Source organism: Pan paniscus, chromosome 5 (genome assembly GCF_029289425.2).
Source record: "Pan paniscus chromosome 5, NHGRI_mPanPan1-v2.0_pri, whole genome shotgun sequence".
NCBI lineage: Eukaryota > Metazoa > Chordata > Mammalia > Primates > Hominidae > Pan > Pan paniscus.
Genome location: NC_073254.2, coordinates 142,984,403 through 143,007,400, shown reverse-complemented (window position 1 = coordinate 143,007,400; position 22,998 = coordinate 142,984,403). Strand labels below are relative to the sequence as shown.

The 22,998-nt window shown below is 37.8% G+C and overlaps 1 protein-coding gene across 1 annotated transcript in view; it reads right to left on the bottom strand.

Annotated features, from left to right (window-relative positions):
• The window catches only part of CLVS2 (clavesin 2), an 81,609-nt gene extending 65,336 nt beyond the window's left edge, over positions 1–16,273 (bottom strand). Inside the window, exons 1-3 of the mRNA XM_003827601.6 lie at positions 16,134–16,273; positions 14,714–15,661; positions 1,747–1,921 (exon numbers count right to left, since the gene is read on the bottom strand). Coding sequence (XP_003827649.1) covers positions 1,747–1,921; positions 14,714–15,102 — 564 coding nt within the window. The 5' untranslated portion in view covers positions 15,103–15,661; positions 16,134–16,273. The remainder of the gene's footprint in view (positions 1–1,746; positions 1,922–14,713; positions 15,662–16,133) is intronic.
• Between the last annotated feature and the right edge of the window lie 6,725 nt (positions 16,274–22,998).

The following is a 22,998-nucleotide window of genomic DNA, read 5'->3' as shown; positions in this document are numbered from 1 at the left end:
AAGAGCTTTTTTCTCTTAAGTGGCTTCTTAATTGGAAATTAGGAGGAATCAACCCTTCTTACTCTGTCTTGTGTTCTGGGAAAAAGGAGAAAGGGGCTGAGATATTTGTGGGGAACAGAGAGAAGGCAGCTCCAAATGTGCAGCCATTACAGGTCCATGCAGAGAATGGGATTATTTCCTTCACTAGACATAAGCACAGAGGTTTCATCTGAGTGTAGTTCCTTGGTGTTCACAGGTAGCACTTAAAGAACTTCTGATAGTAGTTACAGCTAACAAGGAAGCTCCCAAACATCTCCAAATTGTCAGTTTGTTCTCCTGCAATGACTTATCACAGTATTATTAAAAAACTCCATAAAGTAGGTTGGAAAATAGCAAGAGTCTATTCTTGAAGTGTTTTTTTTTTAATTTCTTGGGAAAAAAAAATATGAGTTCTCCAGTCCTTCAGGAGCTGAAGGCCTAGCCTAGCTCTAGTGCAAAGAGAAGACACAGGTTAAATAGCGATAACAATTATAAAAGGCTAGGTTACCATTCTGTGTTAGGTAACATAGTGGGTGGTAACCAATCTTGTTCACAAACTGAAGAACACCGTATACATTGCTGGAAAAAGGGCAGAGTTAGGACTGATTCTATATGATATACACATTTCCAAACATGCATTATCTTATGCTGTCTACCATCATGTATTAACTGTCCCTGTGGAGGTTTTTAAAAAGCATTGTTTAAGATAAGAGAGGAGCAAGGCTGTCTCACCAAGAGCAAGTCAGGAAGCCTACATCAGGAAAAACCTATATGGAGAAGAAACATCAGTGTGTCTTATTCAGTCCAGAGGCAGAAATCGAAGATTTCCAGCACCTGGAAAAGTTGCCCACTTTTAAGAGGTCAGCAGTTATCAATTTAGGTGTGTATAGATGCAGTCAGAAATTACTAATGAGTAAAAATCTAGATGACTTGGGCTTACTCAACATTGATGCCCCAGTCTAATGAATTACATCACTCAAGGACTAACTTGCGAATATTTTTAGAAGTTTAAAATCAATTCCATAAGTATTGTACACAAAGTAGCATAAAGCAAAGAGAGAGAATAGAAGGACACCCTGGAAGTTAAAAGCAACTTGACAATAGCAGGTTTATGACAGACCACTAAATAATAATATGTTTCCCATCTTCTAATTCCCAAGTAGTTAAACATTACTCACTGGAAGAAGCACTATTCCTATATAAATTCCATGTGACAGCCCCTCCCACTCACAAAAAAACCCAATGAAGTCTAAAGAAAATTTCAGAGAGATGATCTTTGCATCTTAGAGACCAAAAAACATATTGATTGACTTTCCAACAGTTGAACATATTGCTGATCATATCCCAAATTCACCAGGTTAAATGAAATAATGAAGAAAATATTTAGCTAATTAATAGGCACAGAAAAAAGAAACAAAAACAAGCCTAAATAGCTAATCATTACAATCTAAAAAATGTTGCTTGTTCTGATTTTCAGATTAAAAATCTCAGCTCATTACCTGTATTTATGTTTAGACAGGGAGCACTGTACTAGTGTCACAAACTCTCTTCCTTCAGTGTTTCTTCTATAATCCTTTCTTCAGTTAGTATTTTAATGTTTGTGCTCAACAACTACAAATTTTTTTTGTTTTTGTTATTCTGTAAGTAAGACATTTTTTCATTCTAACACATTAGACAAGAGAAGTCAAACATAAGAGACCAAGGAAGTAGGTAATTTCCATATCCTACCTGCAGGCCTTCAATAGCTAATCGCAACATACTTGGTGTGAGTTTAGAGGCTTGCTTGAAAGTGAAGTTACTCCAGTCTATGATCAAAACAAACCCATTCACTTGAAGCTCAGGATCTTCAATCATGGCTTCTAAAGAAAGTAAGATGGCACGCAAAATATCCACCAGTGTGTACCTATCGGCGACAGAAAAGTACTAAATTAGGTCTGACAACCACTTTTCCAAAAAGCTATAAAATATTTTCTAGCACACTAAAAATTCACTTTAAAATACCTTCAGAATGTTAAGGAAATAATTTTGTTTAAAAACCTATTTTAGGAAGAGGTTTAATTTATATGTACTCCAAGAACATAATCGAATTTAACATGTATTCTGCCCAAACAAATGGAAATGCTTTTTCGTATTTTATCATCATTTAGTTTACCTCCAGGCCTTCTTATGATTTTCTAAAATCTCATTCAACTAACCCAAAACTAGGCATCACACATTTTAAGTGGTTCAAGAATGCCTTCAGTAATATTGACATTTCATATCTTCGTATTTGAAAAAACTGAGAATGAGATTTGAGTGAGTCTCATCAATAAATGAAAACACTGTACATGACAGCTATCAATAAAAGTTACTCAATTCAAATTACTTGTATTGAGTCTGTATCATAAAGAAAAGGAAAGGTGGTAGGGATAGAAAGAGAAGGAGATAAATATAAATAAAAGTGGGAAAAGTCATGGAAATTTACCTACAATAATACAAACCATCCTAATTCAAGGGTTGGATCTTTTTTTGTTTTGTTTTGTTTTCTGCTTTTCACCTTAGCAGGTTAGTTCCTGAAACGTTCCAGTAACCCAATAAATGCTCTTTATATTACTGTGAAAGTGACTTGACTAGAGTAGAAAGACACTGGTTGGAGATTAAGACATTGCTTCAATGGAGGCAACGGAACTAAGAACAAAAATAAGAAGCCAAATTTGAGTGGCATTTTAGACAATCTTGTTATACTGTGACAATGTGAGGACTGAAATTAGGGAAGGGTAAAAAATGACACATATTTTAGCTTCAGAGCCTGAATACATAGTAAAATTTTTAATCAATATCAATAATGCAAAAATAGGATACTGTTGGAAATGGCTGGGAATACAAAGTTTTGAATAGAACTTATTGTATTTGAGAAACATGTAGTATACCCAGAGAGGTATATCAAGCAAGCTTCTGAAACAAATGGATCCTAAACTCAGGGGAGAGCTCAAAACTGAAAATTCTGGAATTAAAAGCTTATAGACTCTAAGTTCAATGAAGTGAAGGAGGTAATGCAGTCAGAGCTAAGAGAAATATCAGATAATTATTCTAAAAAGGGAATGCCTAGAAATCTCAGCACTTTAAGAGGAGTGAGAAATTTTATGGAAGATGTTAACAATTTCAGTTTTTATACACCTTGCATTTTAAGTTTTTTTCTCCGGACACACTCAGGAGAGATTTCAGGAATAGCTAGAGAAAGAGATCTGGACCTCAGGGAAGAGGCAGGATGGGGAGGGTAGTGGATTAGGAGTCGAAATCATTCCCATTTAGTGGAAATGATGAGTTCGTTAGGAAGGCAGTATGATACAGTGAAGATATATGAGGGAGTAGGTCTATTTTTACTTCTAAAAATACTTGGATGTGCTAGGAGAAAGCATAGTAGTTCAGAAAGGAAAGAATAATTAACATTAGCACTTCAGGCAATTTCTCACCATTTCAAGACCTCATTTCTTCACCTGTAAAATCAGCAGTTTGGAACAGAATCTTGTTTAGAATCCTACATTAATCAAGCACAGGGCATGGTGTCAGAAGACTTCAAGATGCAATCTCTGCCCGGCGCCTCATTAGCCATATGGTCCTGGATATGTCGCTGATTTATAATTCTGAGGATCAGTTAACTGTCCCTATCTCATGCTATTCTTATTATCTCATTGGCCATGTTTGGGGGAGGGCTGGGGGCAGCACCAGAGAGTCATCAAAGAGATGACTCAGGTGAAAACATTTGTGCAATTTTGCACAGTTCTTGGTATAAACAGGTGTTCAGTAAATGTTGGTTGGAATACACACATAGCATACTTTTTGTTAGCATGATAAGCACAGATATAGTTTACTAGGCAGAGTATAAATCAGAAATGATAATCTTTAGGATAGGCTATTAGTATTATAAAAGGCAAAAGTCAAAAGGCCTAGGGATACAGCATCCAAAAAACTATCTGAATATATAAAATAATAAAACTTTTTATAGAGCTCTACTATGTATTTGTTATTAAATCTCTGAAACATGTGTGGGTGAACACCTTTAAAAGTCCCTTTATGGCTGGCCTACCTCCATTTTAAACATAATGGCCTGACACACTGTCGGGACCTGAAACCTATAAACACAGGCATTGGAAGGTTGGAACAGGAAGACTGTATTTCTGGCTGAAATTCAGACCCCCACCAAAAAAAAAAAGTTTTAATTTCTGAAATTCATAATAATATCATGGTGAAGAAAATTAAGGATTCAAAAAGTCCAACTTCAAAGGTTTCCCTCATTATGAGGTTGACCATTCTTATCCATAAGAAATCAAATAGCATTAATACCAAAATGCCATTAAATAAAATTTAAATTTGAAATCAGCTTTGGAAGGATGATATATTGTATGCAGTAAAAATTAATCAAGGTACCAGTAAGGACTGAAAACAAGAGGCAATGTGTTTTAAATAACACACTTGAAGTATGGTTCTCCTAAACTGTTTCAAAATCAAGATAAACGTTGATACACATATCATTATTCCAAAGGAAATAATATAAGGCAAATCCCAAAATCAGCAATGAAGAAAAGTAGGTTTGCAAAATTATCAAGAGTAAGTCTAACCACCTTTTTTGAATTCAATATCTGGCTCCAAGAAGAGAATCAAATGATTTTTATAAAAATCACATTAATTTAGAAGTTTAGAAAAAGAAACATAAAAATACACTAGCTAACTCCATTCAATGGGCAGGTCAAAACCACTCTTGACTTAACTCCAGTCCTCTGTTGTCAAACATCTCACATTATTACCATTAGCAGCTCAGCAGGCTATTCCTCAGCAGAACAGTACTACACAGGATCTTGCCAGAATCTGTAAAATATCTTCCAAAGAAATGTAGCATCTATGAATTTTATCTCTTCAGGACTCCTGCCATACTCTCCTATTTAAAATTATTTTAACCGTTATAATTTACAAATTAGAGGTCACTACAATGAAATACTCTACTTGTTCATGTTTGGGGTTTACATTGAAATTGTGTGAGTTCCACCATTGTTATTCTTCTCTTGTATGCTGAAAGAAAGCTATAAATCAAAACTAGCACATAATTGCAGCTCTTGACTCCTGATTGTGCTTCTCAAAATAGCATTAAGTAAAATTTGAATTTGTGAAAAGAATGCTGTGTAGCATGTAGTAAGAAGAAATCATGACACCAATAAGAAATTTTACAACTGACACCAGACTATGTAGAATACTGCTCTTGAAAAGAATAAAAGCTGCTAGAACACATAAAAAACATATGAAGCAGACTTTAATACCCATAGCAACTGTGTACTACCTGTGCAATCAGAAGGAAAACATCTAATACCTCTTGAAATTTTTCAGTTATGAAATCAGTCTTCCTTGCACAGTAGGATATATATTCATGAATTAATTATTTGGGGCATGTTTATGTAACTTAAAAGCCTTTTTAAAGTAAAACTCACAGCTATTAACAAATACAAAATAAAATGGAGATCCTTGATTATTTGTCTAATCGCAGCTTAGTCTCATACACCTTGAAGTTACTGAACTTTTCTAAGTCTCCATTTTCTCTTTTAAAAATGATGATAATAATAGTTACCTCATAGGACAGAATGTAAACTACTTAGCCCAATGGGTAGCACATAGCAAACAATAAATGTTAACTTCTATGACTTCTACAATTGTATGACTTTTGCTTTTTCAACAATCACATATTCCATACTTGCTTTTTGTACTTTTTAACCACTTAACTTCATAGAATTATTGTGAGGACAAAATGAAACAAAATAATATATGTAAAGTTTTTAACAGTACTTGACATATAATAGAAACCATAAATATTTTCTGCGATTATTGCTGTTGAAACTCTTCTATTTGGTTCTGTGACGCTGCATTGAACTTTTTTTCCTTCCACTTTTCTGGTCAGTCTATTATCTTTCATCTTTGGTTCCCTGCTGCGATCATCCAAATGTAGAAATAAGACTTTGTTCCCCTGCTGTCATCATATAGTATCTCCTGGAGTTACCAAATCATGCACTCATCCCCTTGGCCAATACATTGGTGACGGCTCGATATCCACAGAGCTAGTGTCAGTCCTGTGCAACATCCTCATCTTTCTAGTTGCCATCTGAACATCAGCACCTTAGTGACTCCTTGCTACCTGACATATATTAGTGTAACTCAATTTAGTGTCTCCCATTTTCCTCTGGGATTGCGTACATTAATCAATTAATGAAGAATCATTCTCAAATATTCCCTTTCCTTCTCCCTCTACATTTATTCACCAAGTCCTAATTTTTTTTTGTCTTTTATATATTTATACATCTTTGGCATCTAACTCTTTCTACTAGAGTCCTAGCTTTATTTCCTAATATAATGGCACTTGTGTCTCTTTTTCTTTCTCTCCCATCTTTCTCTTCCAGAAATCTTGCCTACCCTCTATTGTGAGATAAATTGTCCTAAAACATTAATTGGCCTGAAAAATTGTCCTGCACACAACACCACTCCCCCATGGCTCTTTCAAAACTACACCATTCCCTTAATAACCATACTTCTTGTTTTGTACACCCATGCATAGGCTCACCCCAGCTGTCAAGGTCTTGTCATATTCAACCCCCAACAAGCTGGTACACTCCGATGCTTTAAGTTCACTTAAATCTAGGGGAACATTCCCCTTCCTTTTCACCTCACCTAAGCTCTACCCTTCTCTGGGCCCGCCACCAGCTTTCCCTGCTCTGCAAGATTGTCTCGACCTGCTGGAGACCTCAGCGCCCTCTCTCTCATATTCTGAAATTATAGTGCTTCAGTGTTTGTTCTATGGCCCCAGATATATAAGCTTAGCTTAAAAACTCTTTCACTGTTTGATACCACTTTCTATCTTCAGCGCCAAATACTGTTCGCTGCACACTGTGGGTGCACAATAATATATGTTAAAATCAAACTATTTCCCAAGGGCATAGACCACGCTGCTTTATCTTACCTATATCTACATTTACAGTCATCAAAGTGCCATAATGGCATCATTTAAATATAACATTCACTTAAGGCTTCCCTGCCAGCCCAATACAAAACATGCTCCTGGACCAGAAAGAGGACAAGAGCCTTGTCCTGCCACACTGTGGAGGGGTGGCACCCTGCCTGCAGCCAGGAGCCCCCTCAATTTTTTAGATCAGAGAAGCTTCTTCTCCTGCCTCTGGCCATGCAATTTTTTTGGTGACTACCTGACCCATGCTTCTTTGCTGGGGTTCTCAGCATCTCCTCCTCTACCACAGCTTTCAATCAGTGCAAAGATCAACTTAATGACAAATAGGTCATATCCCTCTACTTTTCAACCTTTTCAGCATGACAAGAAAAAACTAGCATCTTGGCATCGCATTGAGCAGCCTAACACCAGCAATTTCTCTTTGTCACTAAATCAATCAGCCATTATTAAATTCTTTATTAAGGCTTCCCCCACCCCTCAGTTTTCATTAAGCCACATTTTCTAATGTCTGAAGCACTTCATAGTAGAAGGTGCTAGGGGGAGGGGAAAAAAGGAGAAAAATTACCTTTATTAATGCCTCAGGGTATTATTAGTGGTAAAGCTGATGAAGCCTTCTAGGTGTTTTATATTACTGAGTGGTAATAATAACAATATGTCTATCTGGGTAATAGTTTAAGATTTCCAAAGCAATTTCAAATGCATTATCTTAATCTCAAAACAATTGCAAAATCTCTGAGCTGGATTTGTTCTTATTATTTTACAGATGAGGACAGAGGGTCTCAGAGAAAATTAAACAGTTTGCTTTAAATCACCTTAGGAAAAACGGGAAACCTAGATTCGAAGCCAAATCTTTCTGATACCACATAGACCAGTGCTCTTTCCCTCTCCATGGTGCCTCCTACTCAGAACAGAGTTTGATGAATAGATAATTGGTCTTTTTTTTGTTTGTTTTTTTGTTTTTGTTATTTTTGGAGATAGAGTTTTGCTCTTGTCGCGCAGGCTGGAGTGCAATGGCACGATCTCAGCTCACTGAAACCTCCACCTCCTGGGTTCAAGTGATTCTCTTGCCTCGGCCTCCCAAGTAGCTGGGATTACAGGCGCCTGCCACCAGGCCTGGCTGTTTTTTGTATTTTTAGTAAAGACGGGGTTTCACCATGTTGGCCAGGCTGGTATCCAACTCCTGACCTCAGGTGATCTACCCGCCTTGGCCTCCCAAAGTGCTGGCATTACAGGCGTGAGCCACCGTGCCTGGCCTGGTCTGCTTTTTCATGGTAGCATAATATATATGTCAGAAAATAGGAGATCAGGAAGTCAGTATCCTGGCACTCTCCAGCCTCACCACAATAGGGAGCTTTGGTGGAGGAAAAGCAATAAGACATCCTTAGGACTCAGAATAAGAAATGGCTAAATCTACAATCCCTGGAATAAATATGAACTCTTGAAATTTCATCTGTCTGGCTTGTATTACTGAGCACAGAAGATTAGATGTCTGAGCCTTGCTTTAATTTTACTGCTGTGGGAACGTAGGTGAGTGAGAACAAGAGAATTGTTGGAAATGAAACATCTGCGGGCAAAATGTCTTTCTCTGAAGAAGACGGGTAAAGAAAAAACTTTTGCATCTATTGCCACCAAAAAATAAAATAAAATAAAACAGAATTGTGCTGGGAGAATACAAACACATCAGAAAGGCAATTCTTTTTATCAGGGCCAAGTACTCTAAGCAAACATCTAGTTACTAAAGTCTTTGATTTCAGAAAGTTTATTCTTCCATCTTAACGTTCTGTTCCTAATTGCCTGTTTTGTTATATTTAATCGAGATCTTCTAAACCATAGATGGAATTATCTTTAATTATCAGAATTTGATTTTTTTATACATTTGCCTTTCCCTAGATTTAGGTTGGTAACTGTCTACACACACACACAAAAAGCGACTAATTCACTTACCAGTTGTATGATCATGAGTGAAGTACTTAATTGCTACAATACACACAGTAGAATTATTTTGAAATGAATAATGAATAAAATGGAACAATAAATGTTGAATTCAGTTAACCAAGCAGGCAATGTCTTTCCTACACAACACTGAGTAGCCCACAGCTGCCCACCTGTCCCCAGCTTCTAGCACTGGTAAACAGTGTCCTCATTAGCTGCATATGACCTCTGATAGTTACTCAGCTTTACATGTTTTTTCTTCCCAGAGAGGTTACATATTGCTTAAAAGTACAAAGTATATGTCTTTATTTGCCCCCAGTACCTACTAAAATGCCATGTACATAACAAATTCTCAACCAAAGTGTATTTTTTTCAATTAATTTGACCAAAATATTAATCACTCAGTTTGTCATATGGTGTCATAACGATCCCACATACAGGAGTATCCTTTCCTTCATGTTACGATAATAGTGTAATAGCCACTTACTATAATAGTGAAATAGATGTACCTGCCCTCAGTAAAGTAAGATAATTTAACATTTCCCACAGAAAGGAGGAGATGTATTAATTTACTAAGGATAACTTCTTAATATACTAACTATTGGCTCATGTTTTAAAATATCTTTAAACATTTCTTTTGAGGCATCCTTTCAGGACACCGTAGTAACCTCAAGTCCTTTGCTTTTCGACCTTCTTTAAAGTTGATTTTGAAACATGAAAATAGCTTGGCTCAGGCCAGCCTTAGTCAACGTCCTACTGAAGGTTGGCACTTGTAGTTTTTGCTGTTATTTCAGGATTATTTTACTAATTATTGCATAATTGCCCCAGTTTTTGGAGATTGTCCTATTTTTGCAGAGATTCATCACGGTATTCCTCCAACATTTCTCAGGACAACTTTTTTTCCTCCCCTATTTGCCATGATATGTACCAAGAGTATAGTTTGGAATAAGTTGCAGTTAGCAGAGGATTTGTTAAAAGAGTTTCCCTGAAAGGAAGCAAGATGGAAGCTCTGCTGGGAGAGAAGTCCCATGGAATACATATCTGCCATTTGTGGTTTTGCCCTAACCAGTATCCACCCAAAAGACGGCAAAGCCATGCCTCCGGAATTTTTACGAAAAGGACTCCTAGACTCCAGACTCTGCCAGTAGGTATGACAATGTGAAGCAAAAAGCTGGGAATTATTTAATATGTTAATAAACTGAGAAAAGAATTCTTGAAAAATTAAGCTGAAAAATTAAACTTCTTATTTTTTTGCTTTTTTTGTTGCGGAGTAAAAATATTTCTCCATAATTATCTGGATAATTGCCCTGGACTGTTTTAATCTATTCCTGTTCATTTTATTTTACTATATTTTATTTTATTATTTTTAGTACAATTCCAGAGATGAGTAAAGCTTTGTGATTGGCATTAATGCACATCTGTGTAGTCTATGGCTATGTTTTAAATTGTAAGTTATCATCACCATAACCTTCTATTCTGAACATTGGCCATATTATTTTAGTAAATGCAAGCATAATCATAATTCAAACTGAACCACAAATAGCAACCATTCATACAATGTTTGCTTTTGAATGAAAAAGCCACACAATAGGAGCAAACTGACAAGTTTTTGGGCAAATTCCAGGATAAGTTAGAGTATCATATCAATGTCTGACCAATCAGTTTTCTGCCCCTTCCAGAGCTTCACTACTATAAGTGGTAATCACTGTCCACTACGATAAGCCAAAGACCATGCAAGGTGGCCAGTGCTTTCTGGATTGCCACCATACTAAGAATCATTTTGGTTCTAACTGTGTTTGTTTTCGAATGGCCATTAACTAGATTCCAGATAAATGGTTGTTTGCTATACTAAAGTTCAGAGAATTACTGAGAATTAGTGTTTCTAATGACTATTAACCATATTCCAGATAAATGGTTGTTTGCTGTACTAAAGTATAGTGAAGTATATACTTCTAATGAGATCTAGAGAAATAAAATATGACTTGCAGGCTGACAACTTACAGGTGAACTCTGACACTTCCTATCATCATTATGTTTCAGGTGACACAATTTCAATCATGAATATCTCCAACAATTATGTGACAGTGGATTTCAATTTCTTAGATACATGCTTGCATGCTCTAGGACCTAGAATGCCATGTACTTTCTTTCTAAGCTTCCTTTTCTCCAGCAGTGTTACCTCTGCTAGCTTTACGGCACCTTATCCTCACACCTGTTGATAAGATCCTGCGAACCATTTGAAGGTATTTGCTGAGTCCTAAGCAGGTCACTATCATTTAGGAAGGAAAACAATATGCAATACATGGAGGACGAAAGCATCTTTGTGATGCAGTGTAACAGTCAAATCGTTTTTAATTCCATGGCATTTATTTTTGTTGTCAGAAATTATATAAGGCAATCTAAAAGGAGATAAAATTATATGAGTCTTTTCCAAGGTAGAGCTCAATAAATGTAACAGGTCATCTGGGCTTGCCCTATTGTTTTTTGGAAGAACCACAGGCCACACTGCAACTCATTTTGACATTTGAGTATTTCCATTTTTTTTTTAGATTTGTTAGAAGGCGGGTACACTGTAAATATTAGGATTTTACGTTAGTCTTCTTAATGATGCCATGTCTCTCAAAAAGGCTTTGGAAATCATCCAATTCTTTACAATAACCTAAAAGTAAACTACACTAAATTGCAGCAGAAACAGACACTATTTTATTTATAGTCACTGTCTCACACGCTTTTACTGTTTTCAGCGTCCTGAAGAGCACAGAAAACTGTCCTACAAATTTCATATAGGAGAAAGCGTATATCAAATAAATCTCTACTCAGAATTCTTTTTATACAAATGCATAACTCAATTCAACTCAAATATTTATTGAGCATCTACTCTAGTTCAAGTGCTGTACTAAATATAATAACATGACAGTCTTTTTGTTAGATCAATTCTGTTGGGGGTCTTTATGAATTGTTTCAAAATTCATAAAATCTTGTTTTTCCTTTTGTAGTTGGAAAGTTATAAATAACCTGTTTTCCAAATAAACTGAGGCATTTTCTTCTGCCTCATTTCTAGAATTTACCTATGTAATCATCTACACTTCTCACACACTGTTTCTTTAAAACAGGCTACTTTTTAAGAAAGTTGTTGAAAGCCAGGTGATTCACTTAACAACTCAAAGAATGTTGCCAGGATTATTTTCAGACATGCAGTCTTCTGGAGAAATCCAGGTAGCTTTGGATTGGTGGGATCAGGGCCTGGAAGGTGAGAACATCTCACTCACAGAACAGGGGAGGGATGAAGGATAAGAGAAACTAGCACATGGCATTATCCACCTAACAGAGCAATAATAGTAACTTAAACACCTAGGGAAAGAGGCAGACTTCTGTAGGAGTCAAGGAGCCATCAGGGTAGAGGAAAGGGATTCAGGCTAAGAAGGGTTGGTAACATCCTGGCATTGGCAGAAAGGCAGCTGTCCTTTGAGTTTCAGAGCAGGAGCCAAGGACGTTTTTGTGCACATGCTCCAGTGATAAAGGTTTATAGAGGGTGCAAAGATGACAGATCTGTTTGTCTACTAGTCCCTGTCATTGGGTTATGTAGATTTGGGATAAAAGGAAGGTGGGAAAGAAGAGGGAATTTTTTTTTTTAATATAGGAAGAAACTCAACTGAAATTTTGACTAAGCTCTAAATCACTTGTATACCTTTTCACCTTGATGTGTGATAATTTCTTGATTATACCTGTTTATTTCCAACCATAGAAATAGAATTCATAATTACAAGTCTAGACATCTTGACAGGAAATTTCTACAGAACACAGCTTCTCATTTTGTTCTAACACACAACATTTTAGTATTTAAGATTATGTGTAAGTTTAATGAAATATAATTCTATATATCAGTTATTAACTCCCTTTCCATTATAGATTTCTAGGGAAAGAGAATTTGATTACTAGTTGTCTGCCCTTTATATGGAAGCATGAGATAGACAACTAAAACACAGTGTCTTTAATAAATTCAGAATTATCACCTTCTCATATATATGAAAACTATAAGTGACTTTCATCTTAATTAGGTTTACAAATAATTACGAATATTAGTTCACTTATAGAAATTCATGAAAATAGGTCTGATATATATGTATGCCTCTCTGAATGCAATCTGCCTCCATAATGGTATCTCTAACAGACTTCAAGATTTATATAAATATAAAATTTCCAGTTTCCATTTCACTATAGCTCAATTAACAAAGTTCCAATCTGACATACAGAATATTAGTTTTTTCTTGAATAAAATTTTTCAGTTCTGTTATACACAGTCATTGATTTGCATGATCCTACAATGTACTTTTATGATGAAAAGAAAATATTTTTAAACAAAAATTGTGGTCAATGGATAAAAAGTTGTAATTCTTTAAAATTTTAAGCTACCTGATAAAAAGTGGAATAACATCTCTATAACTGGCCAAAGTAAGCAACAAAACTCCATTCCCTCTGAATGGCTAACTCTGTATGAGTTTCTTAGCATTATGAATCTTCAGGGAGTAGTTTGTCTTTCTATTTGCCTAAAAAAATTGGAGTGATTCTCAACCTAGAATTACAGGGAAAAAAATCACAATAAAATGAGAGAAAAAATAATTAAAAATATTAGTTTACATTCTAAGATACCAAGACTCGGAAGCCTATCTGGAAATCTCTATGATCCATAAGCCCTCTTGGTAACTGTAAATGTCTTGTACGATGGCTCCAGAGATGATTTAAACTAACCAGATGCATTGAAAGTCACCATTCACAGAACTAAAAATACACCAATGTTTTAACAAGCAGCTTCTTATGATTCATAGCTCTGGTAGCATTTTAAGTCCCATGAAATATATTTAACTTTGAACTTAATTGAAACTACCTTACACAAGAGCCTTTTATGATTTCTTATATCTTTCAGTCTGAGAAAACAGTTCTGAAGGAGGACAGAGAAGTGTCATTGTCTGCATTTTTCTGTAATAATGTAGATAAAAAGAATATTATTTCTTCTCTATTAAGTAGCACATGAGCTCAAAAAGTCCACCAACTGACACATCTGAATATTTTCCACTTCCTTCCAAAAGATGAAAAATCACATGAGACAGGAGACAGATTCTTTAGATTAGTGGCAGGTGTAGAACACATACACCAGTCAGTGTACATTTTCAGTGTCAGCAGGCATGCTCAGCGACAGAGGATGCAACTCTTCCTTTCATCATTGAAGGGACACAAATCATATTATTCCTTCTTCTACACATCACCAAACAGAGAACTTCCCAAGCAACAAAACTACTTGCTTTTGGTCGAACGCCAGGCTATGCTTAAAAGATAAAACGTCAGTACCAAAGAGAGGATGATGATGATGATGATGACAATGATGATGGGTCTAGTTTAAGAATTTTTTTAGGAAGAAGGAGGAAAAGTTGTCCCCATTTTCTTACTGGTTTATCCAGCCCAATAAACTTTTTCAGAAGGTGAAACATATAGAGAAGCTTTATTTACAAGTTAAGTGATTTAGATCTCCGTGCAATAACGTGGTTAAGGTAGCACCTTAAAGCTGCAGTAGAAAGTGGGTGTTAGTGAAGTAAGTTTTAAAAGTAAAAATACAAGCCCTCCTCCCTTCCCAGGGTGCCCACCAAAAACTCATCTCCTGGTTTGTTTCTCTTTTCTCCAAGCCAAATAAACAAAAATATCAAATCTACAAAACCATGACACTACTCGGGGTAAATTCTGGAAAATGGGAGAGTAAAAGGAGAATACAAGTTTGGATTTAGGATTTACCTGCTCTGATCCCAATTGGCAGCAAAAAGGACTAGAATCTTCCTGCCATAGTGGTCCAGATTGGCCAGGCCCCCAGGGAAGCCATCCTTCAGTGCCTGCTTGATGCCAGGGTCGGTGGCCTTAAAGCTTTTGAACATGTCCAGGTTCTGCTGCCGGTACTCAAAGTACTGCGCCAGGAGGCGGAAGGCCTCAAAGTGATGAAACTTCCTAGCCCGCAAGAAGCGTAAGATGAAGGCATCATCCGTGCGCAGAAAGCCGATGTCCGGCCTGGTGATGACCATATCCCTCACCTCCTGGATGTCCTGGTGCAGCGTGTCTGGGTTTTCATTGAGCTCCAGGCGAGCTTTCTCCAGGGTCTCAGGGGAGAGACCGGCTTGCAAATGAGTCATTGTTCTGCCTATCTCCGAGCTTTCCCTCAGAAGACCTTGTTGACTGTCCCAGAGCAAACCTGGTCCTTGCCACCCACCAGACTCCAGCCCCCAGACCTCCTGCTGCCTGCTTCCTCTCCCCTACAGGAAATTAATAATCTTGGTGTCCAATCAAGTGCCCTGTTGCTCCTGCTTTCCCCCAGCAAAGCTGGGGGGCTGGGGAGTGTAAACTTCTTCCTCCGCCCCCTAAAATACAACACCCTACTTTGGCTCCCTCTTTCCTTTCCTTTAAAGAGATGTGAACCCCTGAAGGGCTCCGCACTCCTCTTCTTGTCCTTTCTCTTTCCTAACAAATCACCCCTAATTCCACCTAGCACGGGTGGTTCTGATCTTGGTACTGTCCTCTTCTCTTCTCTTCCAAGATGTAACAAAAACAACCCCCACGCACATCTCAGCCCCTGCACTGTGAATGTTCCTGCGGTCCCTGCTGAAGGATACGCCTGCCAGGGGTGGCGATGGAAATTCTGATTAATAATAAGGTAGCTCTTCAGCGCTGAGCTCCAGGGCGGAGAGAGATCATCTTTGCCAGAAAGAAAAAGAGACAGAGAGAAAGAGGGGGGAGAAAGGAGATTATTTCTCCCCCTACTTATTCAAAGACGCTATTTTTAAAAGACAAATTTGTGTGATTTATTTAAGATTATTGTGATCCAATTAGGTGAAGACTCTGCAGATAGCGCACCTTCCCACCACCCCTCTGAGATACACCGTGATCTCATAAGGCACCAGCAGGGGTTCTGGTGGCGTTGGTACCAGCGTGGGCTCCCCCAACCCCACCCCCAACTTCTGCCTTCCTCTAGCCCTTCATTTCCACGGACTTGCCGCGGGGTTGGAGAAAAGGGGGGAGGGGGAGGGAGGGGACCGGGGATATCTCTGGGAATGCACATTTCAAAAACGAAGAGAAGGGGAGGACGTTGTGAAGAATAAAATAAAAATGTCCTTATCTTTTCTATAAAACCCCAAAGCAAGAAAGAAGAAAGAGCAGCCGCTCCTACCAGCAAACCCGGAGGCGGGGTCGCTAAGCAATGCGGCACTCCCTGGCATCCATCAGCCGCGGCTTCAGCAGCGGCGGCGGCGGCGGCAGCGGCATCAACTCCTCTGGGCGGGATGGAAGGAGCAGAGAAGAGGGGTGGCGGCGGGGACCCGGGCCGAAGATGAGCTCGGGAGCAGCCGCGGCCACATCGTCCGCGGGCAGCCCGCAGCCTCTCCCAGCAGGAGGGGTGAGGATCGCAGGGCTAGGGCCACCGCTGTCCCAGGTTCTCGCCTGGCCCTGCCATTTTCGCCTTCGGGAGAGAAGGTGGGGAGGAGGACGCGAACGCCTGGATGGAGAAGGCCACTCGGGCGGCCACCGCCTTTGTGAGCCCTCCGGGAGCAGCCGGGGAGGTCGGCGCAGCGGGTCGGCTGCTGCGCGGCGCTGGCCTCTCCTGGGGCTCTCCCGAGCGGTCCGAGTCAGGGGCGCCCCACCGGGCTGCGGCGGCGGCTCCGGCTGCTGCTGCTGAAAGAGGACTCGGCTCAGCCCAACTCCTCTCTAATTATCCCAGCACAGATCTCGCTGCGACGTAAGCACTCACTCAGCTCGCGCGCGCGCTCCGCTCCTTTCCCTGCCTCGTTGGGGTAGGACGGCAATTTGGGTGGCATCGAAATATCCCGAGCCCTAAGTTTAGGCTGCTCTTCGTCCCCACTCCTCAGCAGGCTGCTGAGCGGGCGTCGCCGGGCCAGGCGGGGCAACCATGCTTTCCAGCCTCCCCACGCCCCTCTCTCGCCCTTTGTGTGCAAGACCCCAGATCGGCCTGGAGAGTAGCTGTTGTAGACGGTAATTCACATTGACACGCATTTTCTCGTTCCTGTAGGAGGCAATTTTGATGTAGAAGGAGTACGGAAACATTCTGTACTTTTCGCATTTGTTGTAGACAGAGATATTTAATTTAGAAAACACCAGAGTGGTTCCAAGGCAATGTACTGATGATTAAGCCTCCGGAGGAACTTATATGAATAGTTTTTCAACCAGTCTCCCTGCTAAATTTCTGTTGAAGAGGATGAAAATGAGCACTAGGGTAAATGATAATAAAAATATAATTCTCAAAGGAAGAAAAAATAGGAACTTCACTCATATCTCATCATAAAGCAAATATTTCTGGAAACACATACCATCCTTCCTTCAGTTGTATGCATCCGTATATGAGAATCATTATAAATAAACAGAAGTCCTTGCGCTTAATATGACTATCTATGGATTTGAGGAAAAGGGATATTTTCTATTTTCAAAACACAGCACATATTACTGAGCGTGTTACTAAGAGCAACTTTTGACTTTATAAATTGTAGAATGGGGTCTTGAATTGAAGTTAATTCAATGCAACTAATATTTACTGAGTTCCACGAGGTGTGGGGCATTTTTCTGCATTCTGTGTATAGGAGGTGGTCTTGAAGATAAGCAAATTTTGTCATTTTCTTATCTTGACACTTCTTATCTTGTCATTTTCAATGTTGATGACTATGAGAATCCTCAAAATACAGGCACACTTGTTTTTGCTCTTCTCATGGCGATGGTGTTGACAAAAAGAAAGAAGGGAAAGGGTTGTATGGTAGAGCTAGAGCATTTATTAATTAAATTAATGCAAATTAATGTAGGAACCCGAATAAGACAATAAATTACACACACACACACACACACACACACACACACACAGTCATTATTGTCAAGGAATTTATGTTTTAAATGGGGAAGGCAGAAAATAAACCACTTAAGTGTGTGTATATGTGTGTTATATATATGCACTATATATAAGGTCCTTCTAGGATTTTAAGTGATTATGACTTTCTCAAGCATGCTGAATGCAATGTGAACTGTTAAATTTTTGGTTCTCATTTTTAAAAATTTGAAAAAATCATTTTTTTCTAATATTTTAGAGGTTGAAGAAAATTTATGTTTCGTATCAACTGTATGAAGAAGTTTTAGTCATCACCAACATGGAGAGACAATTCTCCCTGGATCCGTTGTGTTTCTACCTGTCTTATGACCAAGGCACTAATTGCCCCTTTTTCTAGACTGTCTTCTCAAGGGTATTTGTACAGTAAATAGTCTTGGAAGATATTGGAAGATAGAGATAGTACCTCCACCTGAAACAAAGCCTTGAAAGCTGTGATATCTCTCTCCTGACCAAAAGGTAGGCAGGCTTATTTGAATTCCCTAAACTCAGAGCTATTCTGCTGTAATGCCACCCATTGTTTATGCCAGTATCACTTGATCCTCTTTTCTTAGCTATCTGTGGGAATTAGAGCTCAGGGGACCAGTCAATGCAAGATATGCAGATGCTCATACTGCCCGCTATGCCTGAGTGACAAAATCCTTTATCTCGAAGTCAGGAGTTTTGCATCTTCCATCGGCATCCATGAAACTACAGCCAGCTAACTTGTTAGCCTGTAAGTGAAGTTAAAACTCAGATCTTTCACCTTGATGAAAAAACAGTTGCTTAATTTTGTTCTCTGAGATGGACATATTAGACTATATTTTTAAGGGAATTTATAAAATAAAATGTATTTTTTGGCCCAGCATATGTTATGACCAGTATTGAAGGTTGAAGGATGACATTTTTATTATTTATTATTTACCAATAATAGAATTACTTCAAATAGATTTATTTTAACATATCTACATATGATAGAAATAGTCTCTATCACCCAGTAGGATTGTTGGAGCAGGTCAGTTAGGTATATATAAGATTTTTAAATCATATTTACAAAACTTTAGTGATTATACTGTTATTCTCTCTCTACTTATACATTTGAACTCAGTTCTGAAACCAAAATGAATACACGAAGCCATCTAAAATTAAACAAGGCGTTTATTCAGATGACATCAGAGCATTTGATTTTCATTCAATATTAATCTACCTTGCCAAATTAATGCAAAGTAATGTAGGAACTGGAATATGAGAATAAATTATCTAAACAAAAGGATTAATTAAAGCATTATTGGAAAAATAATTAAATCAAGGACTTCAGGTGTTTTCAAGTAACTAGAAAGAAAAGTTTGGTTTACTGCTATATTTAAAATGAGTAGAGTAAGTACTTTATGTTTTAAAACATTTTATTCCCTTTATTGTTAAATAAAATATATGCACAAAAAGGGGCACAAAATAAAGATGTACGGCTCAATTCTATCTTACAAGGGAAACACACATGTAAGTGTCCAACCAGGTTAAGAAAGCAAGCATTGTCAGTAGCCAGAAAGTCCCCTCCCATTCCCCTCCTAACTACTGGCCTCTTTCCAGCAAAGGAAGCCACACTGTCTTTATTTTAAAAGTAATCCTTGTTTGTTTTTTTTTAAATTTTACCAACTAAATAACTACAATTTTGTTTTTCTGTTTCTGAACTTAAATGTAATCATTTATATGTAATGTTATGACTGACCTCTTTCATTCAATATTAAATTTGTGTGATTTGTCTTTGTCAGTGTTGTTGTATGTAGCAGCTCCCTCATATTCAGTAATGGTGCATAAAATTGCCTTTCTTTTTTTCCTGAGACAGAGTCTCCCTCTGTCACCCAGGCTGGAGTGCAATGGAGTGATCTTGGCTCACTGCAACCTGCGCCTCCCAGGTTCAAGTGATTCTCCTGCCTCAGCCTCCTGAGTAGCTGGAATTACAGGCACACGCCACCACTCCTGACTAATTTTTGTATTTTTAGTAGAGACAGGGTTTAACCATGTTGGTTAGGCTAGTTATGAACTCCTGACTTCATGATCTTCCAGCCTCGGCCTCCCAAAGTGCTGGGATTACAGGCATGAGCCACCGTGCCCAGCCGTAGAATTTCATTTTTATACACCTACTACAATATGTGTGTCCATTCTACTGTGGAGGGAAATTTGGGTTGTTTTCAGTTTGGAGCTCTTATGAACCATGATGTATGAAGATTCTGGCACATGTCTTTTGGTGCACATGGAGAGACCTAGGAATGAAAATTTCTGGGTCATATGTAATGTGCATCTCCAAATTTAGTAAATAATGCCAAACTGTTTTCCAAATGGTTGTTTCACCAACCCCCAGCAATATATGAGTGTTCTTACTGTGCCATGTTCTCAGAAATCTTATTATTGTCTATAATTTTAACTTTATCCATTCTGATTTTGAACAAGGGTATTGCATTATGGTTTTGGTATGCTTTCCCATTACTAATGAGGTTAAACTTTCACGTTTTTTGGGCCATTTGTACATTATTTGTGTGAAGTGTCATTTCAGAGATTTTGCTGATGTTTATAGTGGGGCGTTGATTGCTTTAATATTGAATTGTAGAGCTTCTTTATAGATTATGAATATAAACCCTTTGTCAGTTGCACATGTTGTGAATATCTTCTCCATGTCCATGGCTTGTTTCTTTCACTCTCTTAGCCCTGTCTCTTAATCAACATAATTTTAAATTTTTAGGTAATTCAGTTTTTCTCCTATGAATAGTGCTTTTTAGGTCCTGCTTAGAATGTCCCATAATTACTCAGATATTTATTCTCCAGTTTACTGTCTAGAAGTTTTATTGTTGTTGCCTTTCACATTTAGACTTGCAATTCACCAGATTGTATTTTGCTCATAATGTGAGAAATAGGTCAAGTAATTTTTTTCTATGTGAATAACCTGTTTACTCAGTACCATTTACGGAGACTATTTATCAAAAAGATCATCTTTTTTTCCCTACTAGACAGCGCAACTGTTGTCACAGAAAAATAATTTTTCACATGCGAGTAGATTGTGATTTAATGTAAATTTTAAACTCCACTTTTTTTATACAACCAATATTCCTCAGTGGTTCCCAAAATGTGGGTCCCAGACCAGCAGCATTAGAATTACCTGAGAACTTGTTAGAAATGTAAACTCCCATGCCTGACATATTGAATCAGAAATCCTCCCTAAAATTCAGGGACTCACAATGTTTTCTGCTCAGTCCTTTGAATGATTCTAATTTACACTGAAATTTGAGAATCAATGCTTTAGATTTAACCCCATATGTATCCTTTTTACCCTTCTTTATTCCTTCCTGTATCTCTGAGTTTCCATATAGTAGTGATTTGTTTGTTTTTTCACTTGAACACATTATAATGTGTCCTTTAGTACAGATCTGAGGGTTATAAATTATTTGCTTTATTTGTCTGAAAGTTATTTTACTTTTACTCTAAAAACATATTTGTAAGCTATAGGATTCTAAATTAGCAGCTGTTTCCTTTCAATACTTTAAATATTTTTTTTCTTTTTTTCTGGCTTGTCTTATTTCTGTAGTCAAGTTAACTCAATTTTTTCATTATTCCTTTGAAAGTAATCTCTTATTTGTGTCTGCCTGATTTTATTTTCTCTTCTCATCTTTAATTTTCAGCATATTTCTGATGAGCTTTTTTTCATGTTTGTTGGCCACATAAATGTCTTCTTTTGAGAAGTGGCTGTTCATATCCTGTGCCCACTTTTTGATGGGGTTGTTTTTTCCTTATAAATTTGTTTAAGTTCCTTGTAGATTCTGGATATTAGCCCTTTGTCAGATGGATAGACTGCAAAAATTTTCTCCCATTCTGTAGGTTGCCTGTTCACTCTGATGATAGTTTCTTTTGCTGGCAGAAGCTCTTTAGTTTAATTAGATCTCACTTGTCAATTTTGGCTTTTGTTGCCATTGCTTTTGGTGTTTTAGTCATGAAGTCTTTGCCCATGCCTATGTCTGTAGATGTGTGGTGTTATTTCTGAGGGCTCTGTTCTGTTCCATTGATCTGTATATCTGTTTTGGTACTGGTATCATGCTGTTTTGGTTACTGTAGCCTTGTAGTATAGTTTGAAGTCAGGTAGCATGATGCCTCCAGCTTTGTTCTTTTTGCTTAGGATTGTCTTGGTTATATGGGCTCTTTTTTGGTTCCCCATGAAATTTAAAGTAGTTTTTGTAATTCTGTGAAGAAAGTCAATGATAGCTTGATGGGGATAGCATTGAATCTATAAATTACTTTGGGAAGTATGGTCATTTTCATGGTATTGATTATTCCTATCCATGAGCATAAAATGTTTTTTCATTTGTTTGTGTCCTCTCTTATTTCCTTGATCTGTGGTTTGTAGTTCTCCTTGAAGAGGTCCTTCACATCCCTTGTAAGTTGTATTTCTAGTTATTTTATTCTCTTTGGAGCAATTGTGAATGGGAGTTCACTCATGATTTGGCTGTCTATTTTGGTATATAGGTACGCTTGTGATTTTTTGCACATTGATTTTGTATCCTGAGACTTTGCTGAAGTTGCTTATCAGCCTAAGGAGATTTTAGACTGAGACGCTGGGGTTTTCTAAATATACAATTATGTCATCTGCAAACAGAGACAATTTGACTTCCTCTCTTCCTATTTGAGTGTCCTTTACTTCTTTCTCTTGCCTAATTGCCCGGCCAGAACTTCCAATAGTATGTTGAATAGGAGTGGTAAGAGGGAGCATCCTTGTCTTGTGCCAGTTTTCAAAGGGAATGCTTCCAGCTTTTGCCCATTCAATATATTGGCTGTGGGCTTGTCAAAAATAGCTGTTATTATTTTGAGATACATTCCGTCAATACCTAGTTTATTGAGAGTTTTTAGCATGAAGCGGTGTTGAACTTTATCGAAGGCCTTTTCTGCATCTATTGAGATAATCGTGTGTTTTTTGTCATTGGTTCTGTTTATGTGATGGATTACATTTATTGATTTGTGTATGTTGAACCAGCCTTGCATCCCAGGGATGAAGCCAACTTGATCATGGTGAATAAGCTTTTTGATGTGCTGCTGGATTCGATTTGCCAGTATTTTAATGAGGATTTTTTCATTGACGTTCTTCAGGGATATTTCCCTGAAGTTTTCTTTTTTTGTTGTTGTTGTGTCTCTG